At 46.3% G+C, this 16,592-nt stretch overlaps 1 protein-coding gene across 5 annotated transcripts in view; it reads right to left on the bottom strand.

Moving 5' to 3' along the window:
- Positions 1 to 16,592, bottom strand: part of SBF2 (SET binding factor 2) — a 585,530-nt gene that overhangs the window by 361,793 nt on the left and 207,145 nt on the right. For all 5 annotated transcript variants that reach the window (XM_063946447.1, XM_063946443.1, XM_063946444.1 and 2 more), the window contains exon 3: positions 15,962 to 16,099. In XM_063946447.1, coding sequence (XP_063802517.1) covers positions 15,962 to 16,099 — 138 coding nt within the window. The remainder of the gene's footprint in view (positions 1 to 15,961; positions 16,100 to 16,592) is intronic.

Here is a 16,592-nt window from a genome sequence, read left to right as displayed (position 1 = left end):
GTATCAAACTTGTAGAGGCGCACAAACGTGTGCACCGAAGACCATGTAGCCGCCCGGCGAAGCTGTGTCGTAGAAGCTCCACGACTCGCTGCCCATGATGTTCCCACAGCCCGTGTGGAATGAGCTGTTACTGATGTAGGCGGCTGTAACCTAGCATGAAGGTAAGCCTGACGTATGGTCAGTTTAATCCAACTGGATAAGGTCTGCCTAGAAGCTGGCCAACTCATCTTGGCAGCATCATAGAGAGCAAACAACGTATCCGTCTTACGAACGGTCGACGTTCGGGATACATAAATGCGTAACGCGCGTACCACATCCAACCTACCAGAGTCTCCTGTAACACAGGAACTACTATTGGTTGATTGATGTGAAAAGATGACACTACCTTTGGTAGAAAAGCGGAATTCGTCCGGAGTTCCGCTCTGTCATCATGAAACACTAAATACGGTGGCTTGCACGACAAAGCACCCAAATCTGAAACACGCCTTGCTGACGCTAAGGCTAAAAGAAAAATTGTTTTCCCAATTGAGAAATGTAATATCCACTTGTTGTAAGGGTTCATAATAAAAAGACTGTAAGAAATCTAAAAACCAGATTCAAGTCTTATGGCGCAGTAGGTGGAGTGAATGGAGGCTGAACTCTGAGGACACCCTGCATAAAAGGTGTGAACCGATGGCAATAGGGCCAATCTACTATGAAAATAAATGGACAACGCCGATATCTGCACTTTAAGTGTGGATAAACTCAGACCTCTATCTAACCCCATCTGTAGAAATAACAAAAGACGGGATAACTTAAAAGATGATGTCGGAAACTTCCGAGCTTCACACCAACCTACATAGGCACGCCAAATTCTGTAATAATGAGCTGCCGTAACCGGCTTCCTAGCTCGTAACATGGTTGGTATAACCGATTCTGGAATGCCTTCTCTTCTTAAGAGGGCTGTCTCAACAGCCACCCCGTCAAACGCGGCCGCGCTAAATCGGGGTAAAGGAACGGACCCTGCTGTTACAGGTCAGAACGTAGTGGGAGCGGCCAAAGACCGACTGCGAGTAAACCGCGGAGATCCGAGAACCAAGCTCTCCGAGGCCAAAGAAGCGCCACTAGTATAACTGTGACGGACTCTCCTTTGATCCGTTTTAGCCACAGAGGGAGCAGTGGAAACGGTGGAAACAGATACACGAGACTGTATGGCCACGTGATTGTGAGAGCATCCACCGCCACTGCCTTTGGATCTCTCGTTCTGGACACAACCTGGGGCGTTTGATGATTGTGGCGAAATGCCATCAGGTCCACCTGCGGGTAACTCCATTTCTGGACCAGCATGTGAAATACTTCTGGATTTAATGCCCATTCTCGTGGATGAAAATTCAGACGGCTGAGATAATCCGCCTCCCAGTTGTCCACTCCCGGAATGACTACTGCCGACAATATCATTTGGTGATACTCGGCCCAATAGAGGATTCAAGCTACTTCCCGCATTGCCATACGGCTTTTCGTTCCTTCTTGTTTGTTGATGTATGCGACCGCCGTCGCATTGTCTGACTGAACCTGAACAGCCTGAGCCTGCAGCCTGTGCACTGCTTGTCGTAGCGCACTGTAAATTGCCCGGAGTTCCAGGACATTTATAGACAGCAATCTTTCGTGAACCGCCCAGAGACCCTGGAGCTGATAATTTTGAACTACAGCTCCCCAACCTCTGAGACTCGCGTCTGCCGTGAGAATTATCCAATTCCAGGCACCGAACAGTTTCCCTGCGGTTAGATTCTGTACTTTGAGCCACCAGAGTAGAGACACTCTGGCCCTTGGAGACAACCTCACCCTGCGGTAAATCTGCAGATGCGAGCCCGACCACTGTGCGAGCACATCCAATTGAAAAGGACGTGAGTGAAGTCCTCCGAACTGAAGCGCTTCGAAAGCCGCCACTATTGTGTCTAATAGGCGAATGCACAAATGAACCGAGACTGGCTTGAGCACTAATTGTACCAGATGACGAATGACCTGTACTTTCTGTTCGGGTAGGTAAATTCTTTGATTTACCGTATCGAGAATCATGCCTAGGAATTTAAGTCGTTGAGACGGAATCATTCAGGAATTCGCGTAGACAATGGTAGGAAATCAGATTCCCCCCCCCCACTTGGTCTGCAATCTATCTCGTTTGGAATCCGACTCCGCCTGTTAGGAACGTAGCCAAAGTGGACGTTATGCGCCACTAGCGAAGCTGAAAACGCAAAAACCAACTGCCAACGTCCAAAGAAGCTGTAGGTAGCAAGAAGTGTAAGGTGGTCTTTATTTAGGGCAAACCTGAACTGGAGTGCCCTGCCCCTACAGCCTTGTTACATCAAAACCCTTACCAAAGCAGGGCGAAGCAACAGCCCTACTGCTGTGTACGGTACACTCCGATAGGTAGTAAAACACCCAATAATTGTAATTGTCTCTCATTGGAAATCGTTCAGCCTTCGCTGAGAACCTGACGTACTGGCCTGGTGCTATGAGGGCTGGCGGTAAATCAACCGCAACAATCTAACTGAAACAGTAAAAAAAAAATTTTATTTCCCCCCCCCCCCCCCCCCAGGCAGTACATGCCCTTGCATTCCCCCAAAAGAGGACCGGTAAGGGTCTGTCTGTGCAGTTTTTACGCAGAGTACTAACCACTATACGATCACGACAACTTAAACGAGCCAGGTAGGAGACGAACCTACAATCTTGTTATCTGTAGTCAGATGCGTTATACATTGCGCCACTGGCCCAGATTCGTATTTGTCCGACACACTGTGTGACCGACTTTGCAGCTAAGCTGCTTGTTTGACTATGCATTAGACTTGGTGATCATGAACTCCAACCAGTAAGTACACCACGGAAGTAACGTGTGTATTAACCTGCATTACCGTGCATGTGGTTACCAGCAATAGTGAATCTTCCTGTAGAGTCATGCTGTACAAAAACAATTAATAAATTAAACTCCTAACAACACCCCGCTCCTCCAGATGCTAAGTGTTGTAGAGCAGCAACCTCCGGGAAAGAACCAGGAAGTAACGTTAAAAGAAAATGGTGTCCTACCATGTTTTTTTTTTTTTTTTTTTTTTTTTTTTTTTGTTAAACCAGGATCTGAACCAGTGTCCATGCAATCACAATGTTCACTGACTGTGGCCGGAAAGCCTAACCACTTAGCTACAGAGCCACCTGTAAAAACAATAAGCAAAGCTGCTGCAGATGAGGCCTGAACTCACCATGTTTGCCGTGCTCAACAGATACTGTTTAATAAGCACTGTGTGCTGACCAATTAGTCTTGCTTACTGCAAAACAGATTTTTAATGTCAGCATATTATATATATATATATATATATCTACACATACATACAACAATGTATATTCACACATACTCAGACCTTAATAAATATATATATATTCCATATATGCCTACATACACATATATACATATATATTATATACCCATACACAAATATCCAGATATATCCTGATACAGAGGTATAATACATTTTTTAGAAGTCTGAAACTAAATGTGACCTCACACAGGCTTAAAACCTGAGATGACTGCTGCTTAACCACAGCTTAGTTAATGGGCCCTATCTAGTGGCCGGCGCCGGGAGCGCGCTCTTGGGAGCAGCCTCTGGAGAGCTATCCTGACTGTTAAACCTATGGTAGGTTTATATTTATAGTGTAAGCCCCAACTGAGCTATTTTTAACAGTTTGAACTAGCATGTATTAGTATGCAATCTAGTTGGATCACCAGTTTCCCCCAGATGGCAAAACACTATGCAACATTGCTTAGCTTCCAAGCTCAGATGAGTTTGGGCGTATCCAGAGTGGTGTGGCTGTAGATTAAAAATACCTACAGCACCTTGTACTCCCAGGTGGCTAATCAGGCCCAACACTGCTTAGCTTCCAAAATCAGATGAGATTGGGCGTATCCAGTGTGGTGTGGCCACGTGAATTAAGCCAAAGCTGCTGCAGGTGAGACCTGAACTCATAATGCTTTGCAGTGCTCCACAGATACTGTTTTATAATCACCATGTGCTGACCAATTGATATAACATATCTTACTTTACAACAGTGAACAAAGCCAGTATTTGGCTGCCACAGCCATGACTCAGATTTGCAGTCTTTAGGATCATTATAAACAGTTTATGAAATAAATAATTAGTAAGTGTATACCCATGTTTTAGACATGGCAGGGAAACTGCTCATTAGTAATTGCTGGTGTCTTACTAATGCAGACAGACAATACAAAAAACAAAGACAGACAACTTGCACGACTCAGTAAATAGCACTAAGGTGTCTCTAAAAATATATATCTGGCCAAGTGCAGTGCACGCCAGCAATATGCCCGATCCCAAATTCCCCTTAACACCCCTGCGCCTTCAATGGAGGAGAGATGTAACACAGGAAATTCTGGAAATACAACAGGAAAACAACAGGAAGCATGGTTAATATGTCCCCATGCTCACAGTATAACACAAAGTGCCGACTTATAATTATGTAGGCAGATTTAATAAACATCTTATGTTGCACTCAAACCTGCACATGTAACTCCTGTTTTAACAAAGACTTCATAGCCTATTGTAATACATATGCAGCGCTGCTGTATTCCCTTTATCAATAAGAGTTGAATCATGATCTTTTATCCAGTGACCCTGACATTTCTGTGTGCAGGGAATATCACTGTGGCAGCAAAGTTACTCATGGAGCGGCCTATACATAAAACCATGTGGCAGACGCAGCTCAGAGCGGCGGGGGACCACACACACACACACAGTATTCCACACAGTGGGGCGGCAGCGTGAGCTGACCGCCCCGTTCAACATACCTGGACCCTGTGGTGAGGGCTATGACGGGGCTTCTCTGTAAGTTCCGTCCAGCCTTTACTGCAGGTTTTAGTCCTGCACGTGGTAGTGAGGGAGCTCTTTTTAGAGAGGTCCGACACCCACAGCTGCTAAAGCAGCCTTCACTATCCCGGACCCACGCCTATTGGAAGGGGGGAAGGGATGTGGTAAATCGTTGAAAAAAGAAAAAACTTAGAAAAAATTCCAATGAAATGTGGACCTCTGTGGCAGCAAAGCCACAAGCCTACTAACTGTGTCGAGCACAGAAAAAACACTGAGGTACTCAGGAATATGGAGGGGAGGTGTAGTTTCAAAATTAATTTATTCAGTGCCTACTTCCTGTGGAAGCCGTCCATATCCCAAGAGTACTCCAGTGACCCCTAGTGGATGAAAAAGAAAAAATGTACCCGTACGTATTATATGCAATGTAAAGGTTTATATTCAACAATACATTTAAATGCTAAGAAATGGGCCAGATTTAAATAACCACAAGCAGCTGGAGCTGCGGGGACTCCCGCCAATTACAGTAGCACATTCTGCTCTCACCTCCGTAGCCCGTGAGCAAACCTCAGCTCTGAATAACATCCCGCGAAGCAGCTGGAGCAGCTCTGGGTTAATTGAATTTGGCCCTTAATGACTGTTCCCAGAGGAGAGCAGAAGGGGGACTGGCGATATCTAGAAAGCTGCCAATAGATATTTCAAGTCCCAAAATCTGGGCCGAGACCGAAATGCCTGCAATAAAATATTTTAGGATCCAAACAAGATTAAATAGAGAAGACTTAACTTATATGAGTTATATCAAGATTATTCACATTGAGCGAGCACTTGGGAATCAAAGACAGCTGCTAGATTATGTAAACTTGGGAATCTGAAATCTACTGGGACCATGGGTCAACAATAAGATTAGGAAAGGGTTGTAAAAGCTTAATAAACAATACCAGGAAAATACACACGTGATCAAGAAGGAATTAAGAGAAATATTTCTGCTAGATTTCTTGATTGCAGTTCTGTCCTTTTAAAGGTTCCACTTCCAAATATTGGTAAAGAACGTTTAACCGCATGAGGCCTACAGAGGTCATAGGACAAAACTCTATAACGAACGTTTTCAGTAACATGTACTTATGACCGTGCACCATACTATCCTTAGTCAGATATAGGCTGTGCCTACTGCACCAATAGTTAGGGGCACACTGAATGTAGGCACATTCAGGGGGTGAATCAGACCTGATCGCTGGGCTGCTAACTTTGCTGTCCTGCGTTCAGATAGCCCCCGCCCAAAGGGGAGTGTGAATTCACCGTGCAAGTGTGCGATCGCATGTGTACACCGAGCTGCAAAAATCCAGTGTGTGCAGTCTCTGCGCAGCCCAGGACTTACTCCTCCAGTGCGATGAGAACAGGCTGATCGAGGCCGGAGTCGATGTCAGACACCCTCCCTGAAAACGCCTGCGTTTTTCCGGACACTCCCTGTAAATGGTCCGTTACCACCAACAAATGTCCTCTTCCTGTCAATCCCCTTGCGAACGCCCGTGCAAATAAAATTGTCGCACCATCCTGTCGCTGACCGGCGATGCCCGTTGTTGTTGGCCAACGCGCGTGCGCATTGCGGTGCCTATGCATGCGCAGTCTATTGCTGATCGCCCACTGTGGGAAAACGCACAGCAGCGATCGGATCTGAATCACCCCTCAGTTCATTAATTTACTGTTGGCAGACGGAAAACACAACCCGACAATGCCATTTAGCTTTATAAAATTGTTGGTGAGAACCTGCCACAAAGAAATAATTTTAGTAGCGAACAGAAACCCTCCCCCTTCCCCATTCCTCTCCAGCCATGCAACGTATGTGTTAATCTACAACTGGACGCTGAATGGAATTCCAGTCCCGTGACCTCAATCTTGCACAAAATCCCTCATATCTGTATTGATATTCGTGAGGGGGAGGATTAATTTCCCTGTGTATATATGCACTCTGAACCACTTATTAAAAGGGATTAGTATTAGACATATGTGACAAGGAATGAAAAGCCAAAAAATGACTGTAGTTTCACAATAAAAAAAAAGATGTGTTAATTGCAAAAAGGGAAAGCGTAACATGATTCTGGACCCAAATCTAGAGTTACACGGTAATTATTTGGACAGAGCCTCTAACGAGACTTCTGATAAGATTTCCAAGTGATCTAACACAAAATTCATGAACTCATTTCACAAGGGACAGAGCAGTCAATACTAAAGCAAAAAGAGCACAATGTTATTCCAGATTTATTTTTAAACAAAGTACAAAAATACATTTTTAAACTCTATGGGTGTCAAAACTGACAAAGTGAATAACATTGGTTTTGTGGGAGATCCAAGCTTAGAATAAAGTAGTTAGCTCAGCGCACGTCATACAATGGAAACTTACGCTCCTTAATAAGGATTGCAGGACCAAAGTAAACCAATTATTGATAGAAAATAGGATTTTACTTACCGGTAAATCTATTTCTCGTAGTCCGCAGAGGATTGATCCTAGCTGTTCTGGTCACGTAAATCTTCAAAGCCTTGACCACATCCAGGGACTCGGAGTCCTCCAAGTCCTGTGTAGCCACAGTCACGACAATAGGTTGGTTCATATGAAAAGATGAGACCACCTTGGGCAGAAATTGAGGACGAGTCTTCAACTCTGCTCTATCCACGTGAAAAATCAGGTATGGGCTTTTATATGATAAAGCCGCTAATTCCGAAACACGCCTTGCAGAAGCTAAGGCCAACAACATGACCACTTTCCAAGTGAGGTATTTCAACTCCACTGTTTTGAGTGGTTCAAACCAAGGTGACTTGAGGAAACTTAATACCACGTTAAGATCCCAAGGCGCCACCGGAGGTACAAAGGGAGGCTGAATATGCAGCACTCCCTTCACAAAAGTCTGTACTTCAGGAAGAGAAGCCAACTCTTTTTGAAAGAAAATGTATAAGGCCGAAATTTGGACCTTTATGGACCCTAATTTTAGGCCCAAATTCACTCCCGTTTGAAGGAAGTGAAGCAGACGGCCCAAGTGGAACTCCTCCGTAGGAGCAGCTCTGGCTTCACACCAAGAAACATATTTCCGCCATATACGGTGATAATGTTTCGATGTCACATCCTTCCTAGCCTTGATCAGGGTAGGAATGACCTCCTCCGGAATCCCTTTTTCAGCTAGGATCCGGCGTTCAACCGCCATGCCGTCAAACGCAGCCGCGGTAAGTCTTGGAACAGACAGGGCCCCTGCTGCAGCAGGTCCTGCCTTAGAGGAAGAGGCCACGGATCTTCTGTGAGCAACTCTTGCAGATCCGGATACCAAGTCCTCCTTGGCCAATCTGGAACAATGAGAATTGTTCTGACCCTTCTTAGTCTTATTAATCTCAATACCTTGGGTATGAGAGGCAGAGGAGGAAACACATAGACTGATCTGAACACCCATGGTGTCACCAGAGCATCTACCGCTACCGCCTGAGGGTCTCTTGACCTGGCGCAATACCTCTTTAGCTTTTTGTTGAGACGGGATGCCATCATGTCTATTTGAGGCAGTCCCCACCGATCCACGATCTGTGTGAAGACTTCTTGATGAAGTCCCCACTCTCCCGGATGCAGGTCGTGCCTGCTGAGGAAGTCCGCCTCCCAGTTGTCCACCCCCGGGATGAACACTGCTGATAGTGCGCTTACATGGCCTTTCGCCCAGCGCAGAATCCTGGTCGCCTCTGCCATGGCCACTCTGCTCCTTGTGCCGCCTTGGCGGTTTACATGAGCCACTGCCGTGATATTGTCCGACTGAATCAGAACCGGTTTGTTCTGAAGCCACTCCTCCACCTGGCGTAGGGCGTTGTAAATGGCCCTTAACTCCAGGACATTGATGTGGAGACAAGTCTCTAGGCTTGACCAGAGACCTTGGAAATTTCTTCCCAGTGCGACAGCCCCCCAACCTCGGAGGCTCGCGTCCGTGGTCACCAGGATCCAGTCCTGAATGCCGAACCTGCGACCCTCTAGGAGGTGAGCACTGTGCAGCCACCACAGGAGAGATACCCTGGCCCTGGGAGACAGGGTGATCCGTTTCTGCATATGTAGATGGGACCCGGACCATTTGTCCAATAGGTCCCATTGGAAAGTCCTCGCATGGAACCTGCCGAAGGGGATGGCCTCGTATGAAGCCACCATCTTCCCCAGAACCTTTGTGCAATGATGCACCGAAACCTTTTTTGGCTTTAAAAGGTTCCTGACCAGGGCTATGAGCTCCTGAGCCTTCTCCACCGGAAGAAAAACTCTTTTTTGGTCTGTGTTTAGAATCAGGCCCAAAAAGGTCAGACGCGTTGCAGGTACTAGCTGGGATTTTGGTAAATTGAGAATCCAGCCGTGCATCTGCAACGTCTTCACGGACCGAGACACGTTGTCCAGCAACTTCTCCCGAGATCTCGCCTTTATAAGGAGATCGTCCAAGTATGGGATAATTTTGACTCCCTGCTTGCGCAGGAGCACCATCATTTCCGCCATTACCTTGGTGAAAATTCTCGGGGCCGTGGAAAGACCAAACGGCAACGTCTGAAATTGGTAGTGACAATCCTGTACTGCAAATCTCAGAAACGCCTGGTGAGGGGGGAAAATCGGAACATTAAGGTACGCATCCTTTATGTCCAGGGACACCATCCAATCCCCTCCCTCCAGGCTGGCGATGACCATTCTGAGCGATTCCATTTTGAACTTGAACCTCTTAAAGTACAGGTTCAGAGATTTTAGATTTAGAATGGATCTGACCGAACCGTCCGGTTTCGGTACCACAAACAGGGATGAATAATAACCCTCTCCTTGCTGGAGATGAGGAACCTTGATTATCACCTGTTGAATGTACAATTTGTGAATTGCCGCTAACACTAGCTCCCTCTCTGACGGGGAAGCCGGCAGAGCCGATTTGAAAAACCGGCGAGGGGGCATGTCTTCGAATTCCAGTCTGTATCCCTGGGAAACAATCTCTATTGCCCAGGGATCCACCTGTGATTGAACTCAGGCGTGGCTGAAAAGACGAAGACGTGCCCCCACTTGATCTGACCCCCCCCCCCCCCCTGGAAAGCCCCAGCGTCATGCTGTGGACTTTGCGGAAGTAGGGGAGGACTTCTGCTCATAGGAACTAGCTGTGTGCAGCTTTTTTCCCTTGCCTTTACCTCTGGCAACGAAGGACGATCCTCGTACCTTCTTGTTTTTATTGGAACGAAAGGACTGCATTTGATAATGTGGTACATTCTTAGAATGCTGCGGGGGAACATAAGGTAAAAAATTCGATTTACCCGCCGTAGCAGTAGAGACTAGGTCCGAGAGGCCTTCTCCAAACAACTCCTCCCCCTTGTAAGGCAATGACTCCATATGCCGCTTTGAGTCGACGTCTCCCGTCCACTGTCGGGTCCACAAGAGCCGCCTAGTGGAAATAGACATAGCGTTTATTCTAGAGCTTAGTAAACAAATGTCTCTCTGAGCATCCCTCATATACAAAGCAGCATCTCTGATATGCTCCATGGTCATTAGAATGGTATCCCTATCTAAGGTGTCCATCTCCGTAGATAAGGAGTCTGCCCATGCCACGACAGCACTACAAACCCAGGCCGACGCCATGGCCGGCCTAACTATAGTTCCTGAATGTGTGTAAATGTGCTTCATGGTAATTTCCTGCTTGCGATCAGCAGGATCCTTGAGGGAAGCAGGATCCGGAGAAGGCAGTGCCACCTTCTTGGATAAGCGTGTCAGCGCCTTGTCTACTTTAGGCGCAGATTCCCATCGTATCCGATCCTTCTGTGGAAAAGGATACGCCATGAGAATCCTTTTGGGAACATGGAGTCTCCTATCCGGAGATTCCCAAGCCTTTTCGCATAATTCGCTTAGCTCAAATGAGGACGGAAACGTGACCTCAGGTTTTTTTCCTTTATACATGTGAACCCTCGTGTCAGGGACAGGCGGTTCCTCCATGATATGCAAAACCTCTTTTATGGCAATAATCATGTACCTAATACCTTTGGCCACCTTCGGCTGTAATTTTGCATCCTCATAGTCGACACTAGAGTCAGTATCTGTGTCGGTATCTGTGTCAGCGACCTGGGATATGGGGCGCTTTTGAGACCCTGAAGGTCCTGGCTCCCCAGGGACAGGCATGGTGTGGCTACCTGACTGATCCCTAGCTTCAGCCTTGTCTAATCTTTTATGCAGGAGATTTACATTTGCATTCAAGACATTCAGCATATCCACCCAGTCCGGTGTCGGCGTTGCCGACGGCGACCTGACATTCAAGCACTCCCCCCTCCACATTAAGCGAGCCTTCCTCATCAAACATGTCGACACACACGTACCGACACACTGCACACACCCAGGGAAACTTTTTCTGAAGACAGTATCCCCTGAAAGGCCCTTTGGAGAGACAGAGAGAGAGTATGCCAGCACACACCCCAGCGCAACAACCTGGAGACCAACACAGAATGCTTTTCCCCAGCAGCGCTGTATTATACTTTATCCGCCAATTATGTGCCCCCCCCCCCTCTCTTTTTAAACTCCCTTCACCGTGTGTAAGCAGGGGAGAGTCCGGGGAGCTTCCTCTCAGCGTTCTGTGGAGAGAGAAATGGCGCTGGTGAGTGCTGAGGGAGAAGCCCCGCCCCCTCGGCGGTGGGCTTCTGTCCCGCTCAAAATCATGTAAAATGGCGGGGGCTCAATTATATACATGTACAGTGCCCAGCTTGTACATGTATATACTTATTTGCCATCTAAGAGGTGTTATTATTGCTGCCCAGGAAACGAAATGTGACACCAATTGTATATGTTATGTTGTGGTCCAACCCAGCAACAAATATTTACTTAAAAGGGGGTTACAACAGAAGTACAATAACACAAGAGAAGAAGCTACAACCAATGGATACATACGTTTGTTCGCCTGCGCAACCTGGTTCCGGTCCTCAGTCAATCTGGAAAGATGACCTTCAGAGAATAGACTGAGGCCAGCCAGGAGGCTTGGTTTTATACAATGGTCTAAAGCATGAAACAAAGGAAACTGTAATCTCTTCTTTCATAGGTCAAAGAGCTGGTCACTTACAGTACATGAGGGGTCATAGGTCGGTTTGAACAGGTGGGCGATGCTTAGTCCAGGTGTACTTGCAGATGTCTTCTACTGGGTTCCCACCGAATATCAAGAGTACAGTACATACAGTGTAATATTAGTAATATATTCCTGCGCATATCTATGCACAGGAGCACGCTACTTTCTGCAAACTGCCATCGGAATATTGCCCTTGAAATACTGTACATCTGGATACCAAACACCACCTCCTAACCTAATTCTGTCCCCTCATATCCTGTAAAGTTGAATCCCTCTATTGTTCCATTTCTAAAGTAAATGTAACTTGCTGGTGTGGTGCGTGTAGGCTATGTGTAATTATGCACTACGTGGATGAAATGTCAGCTATGTCTTTGTGGCTTTTCCATGCGAATGCGTATGCTACCGTATTTACTCATACCACACGCTAATAGGCAGGACCTCGTGAGCCAATATACGCAACGTGCGAGTATGCGCACGCACGGCAGAACAAGCACCCGCACGGAGGACACTCTGTGTGGTGTTTGCACGTGATGCGTGTGACTATAATATTTTCGACTTTGACAAATGTATTATATAATTCAAGCACTATATAATAATATGACCACTGTTCCACCGAAGTGTACAAATATATCCATCTCCCAAATGCACATGGATGTAATGACATACATGCAAAAATGAAGCGAGGTTTCACTTAGTAACAAATCCCCGTCCCATACAAGACTGCCAAGCTGTTAGCACCTGTGTTACTGCAGATTCATCCCTCCTAACGTTACACACTGCTGCAGAGGACTAAGGGCTGGATACTAGTGATTTGTACTGTATCGCCTAGTCGCAGGGCAGCAGCTGGGCAATACCATACAAATAAAATACACATGCTGCAGGAACCGTCTGCTGGCACTACATGCCTCCTGCATGCATCCGAGAGATCAAAGGACGTTGCATTGCTTCACCGTGGTAGCAGATCTCGGTTTAAGATAACTCAGACAAGCCGCTGTGATTCTTACTTGGAAGTAAAGCAAAAACAGAAACCGTGCAAATGGCCAAACCATGTTTAACTGCAGGTGGGGCAGATGTAACATGTGCAGAAAGTGAAAGAAATGGGTGGGGTTTCGCCCGAAAGGAACCTAAACGGCAGTTTAAAACTAAAGCGGTCTAATATCTGGGGGCTACATGCATAAGCAGCCAGTATTTACCCTGCACAGAAAAAAAATGAATGCATTTGCTTCCCCCTGCATTGCAACATAGTTTTCTCCAGATACAAAGTTACGTGATTTTTTTTTTGCTTTACTTACAAACCAGAAAGAGGACCTTAGTACACAAACACATGAGCAAAACAAGAAAACAGCGACTTACAGTACAAGATAAGTACATTGTTTATAAACGTTGCTTCGTCATGACAATCACATAAGCAGCCGGATGTCAGAAACCAGGGGATAGGTGCCGTTGTTGGAAGAGAATGAACCTCAAATTTAGAGAATGTAAGGGACGGTTCTGAGGGTATCAGGTGGTAGGAGCAACCGGAGGATAAAAGGACCCAGATGCCACCATGGAGGAGGAGACTTGGGGGGCAGATAGAGTGTGAACAGGGGGCTGAATAAAGGATTAGGTAGAAACTGAGTGATAGGAGGAGACGAAGAAAACATGGATATGATGTGGCGGAGGGAAATAGCGGGAGGGAAGCAGGACGTTACAACGGAGGCTGTACGAGAGAGACATGCAGGTGAAAGTACAGTGTTGGTAAGTGTTTATTATTAAGTGGAATAAATGTGGAGATTTTATGGGTGTAGAAATTAGATAGTAAGTTGACCGTGTAAGGAGTGAGAGGATGTGAGGCTAGGCAAAAACGCAATGGTTACTTAGACAGGACTTTCAGCAGTATAAAGGCAAAAAGACATTGGTACAGTTATACAGTCAGATATTTTTGAAAAACAAAAAGACAGTCCAAATACTGCAAAGTGATAGGCTCCTGTGTGTCCAAGGAGAGAGATCAGTGTTGAGTCTCCGGGTTACCCAGATAGCAGGTGTTTGTTTGGGGAGAAAGGCTCGGTACACACTTGCCGATGTCACATTAGATGTGACATCACGCAAGATTCCCCCACACAAACATTATCGTTTATACACACTGAACGAGATATCGTGTGACGGCATGCACCCACATCCAGGTGTATGCTGTCTTGTACAATATTTTTAGATTTCAAGTTCAAAACTAAAGAAGAGCGCATCGTTACCGATATAGGGAATACACCCTTATCGATGTGTACGATATATCGTCCATTCCATCGGATCGGATGATATATCGGGTGCACATCGGCAAGTGTGTACCCATTCTAAGTTAACTCACACTTGTTGCTTCAAAGCCGTCCTTCTGTAGTAAAGATTGATGATAGAATGTTCTCCTTCTGATTTCCCTTTGTTTAAATCTCATTACACTTTGTAAAATGTGCACAGCCTCATCTGCATACAGCTCAAAAAAATACATCTTTAAGTAACGATACCAGACGTGTTTGCAATCATTGCAAACGACCTCCAACGCACTCCCACTGATATGGCGGGCAATACAGAGCCTAATTCAGATCTGATCGCAGCAGCAAATTTGTTAGCTTATGGGAAAAACCATGGGGGTCATTCTGACCTGATCACATGCTGCAGTTTTTCGCAGCGCTGCGATCAGGTCCCTACTGCGCATGCGTATGCACCGAAATGCGCAGGCGCGTCGTACGGGTACAAAGCGGATCATTGCTGAAGATGGATTTATCGAAGAATCCATTCGCACAGCCGATCACATGGAGATTGACAGGAAGAGGGCGTTTGTGGGTGTCTACTGACCGTTTTCTGGGAGTGTTTGGAAAAACGCAGGCGTGTCTAAGCGTTTGCAGGGCGGGTGTCTGACGTCAATTCCGGGACCGGACAGACTGAAGTGATTGCAGCGGCTGAGTAAGTCCAGAGCTACTCAGAAACTGCACAAACTATTTTTGTACCGCTCGGCTGCACATGCGATCGCACACTTGCACAGCAAATATACACTCCCCAGTGGGCGGAGACTATAAGTTCGCACGGCTGCAAAAAGTAGCTAGCGAGCGATCAGCTCAGAATGACGCCCTATGTGCAGTGCAGGGGAGGTAGATATAACATGTGCAGAGAGAGTTAGATTTGGGTGGGTTATTTTGTTTCTGTGCAGGGTAAATACTGGCTGCTTTATTTTTACACTGCAATTTAGATTTCAGTTTGAACACAACCCCTCCCAAATCTAATACCCCTTTTCCACCTGTAGCACGGGTCGCAGCCGGGAGCCTGACACGGCTGCGACCCGTGCTACAGCCCCCTTTCCCACAGCGCTCACCAACCCGGCATATTGCCGGGTTGGTGACGCTGCTTGTGACGCGGCAGGGGCACCACGTGTTCAACCCGGCAAGCTACCTGGGTGGGATTCCCGGATGACTTGATCCGGGAATTTGCAGAGGGACCCTTTTCCACTAGGAAAAAACACGGGTAAATGCGCGCCCCCAGACATTTACCCGTGTTTTTAAAGCTAGCGGAAAAGGGGTATAACTGTCTCTGCACATATTACATCTGCCCCCCCTGCAGTGCACATGGTTTTGCCCATTAGCTAACAAATTTGCTGCTGCGATCAGATCTGAATTAGGCCCACATTGGGTTACACAAACATAGCGAGTGCCATATTAGTTGGATGGAAGTTAGTCCATAAAATGAACACGATGGCTATGGTTAGTAAGTAACTGAACACTCCAATAATTGCATGTGTATTAGTCAGCACTGTGTTACGCAGCCTTATAACTGTCAGATAGCGGCTTTATCTATTCTTTAAAAGCTGGACGTTTGCCAGGTATAGGGGGGAAAATCTTCCACCTCAACAGTAAATGAATCTCATATCTTTAGATGTGATCATATTCTGAGGTCACCGTATAAATCTGTGAATGCTAGTAACAGATTACAAATGAGGCACCTGTAGCAATTTACTAACAGTCAGCTGCAACGCATCTGCACCATGTAAAGAAATGTGTAACAATGAGAATTGTATCTTACCTGCAGGTTGATTTCTGCCTCATGGAATGTCAGACATGCGCAGTAATGGCGGTCCGAGTCGATGTCTGTTAAAACTACAACAAAGAACGTGGGCTGTTTCCTTTCTCGTGAAAGCTGCCATCCTCCAGGCTGACAAAACTGAGGACAAAAGAATGTAATTAGATCTAAATAGAGAATCGTTAGTACTACAAATAGATGCAAAGAAAGAAAAATTAGCATTAGAAACAGATGCTTTTATCACCATACTTCTACTGCATTTGTGAGCAAACTGGAGTTTCAGGAGAAGACTAATGGACCCTTTTAGGTCAAAGCCCTATTGACATTCCTCCTGTAGAAGGGAAAGCTGCCACCTTTAAAACGTGGCTTTAAGATTTGGTAGAACATATATGACTGGTTAAGTCTACCATAAATGACCTTCAGGCTATGTGTATAAGGTGTAAGAAAAAACAATTTGTGTTCCCTAATGCACACTGAGTGAGAAATAATACTAATACGGAGATCTTAGTTGCGTATATCTGCAGATATAGGGTTAAGCCCCCAGGCCGATCGGCAAGACGTCTCCGTCACTGGGGGTCCCTAATACTAGGTATGGGTCCGGGGTGCAGGACCCCATCACGTCGGAACAGGTCGG

This window comes from Pseudophryne corroboree, chromosome 11, assembly GCF_028390025.1.
Source record: "Pseudophryne corroboree isolate aPseCor3 chromosome 11, aPseCor3.hap2, whole genome shotgun sequence".
Lineage (NCBI taxonomy): Eukaryota > Metazoa > Chordata > Amphibia > Anura > Myobatrachidae > Pseudophryne > Pseudophryne corroboree.
Note: the sequence above shows the minus strand (reverse complement) of the source record. Positions and strands in the feature narration are given on the sequence as shown.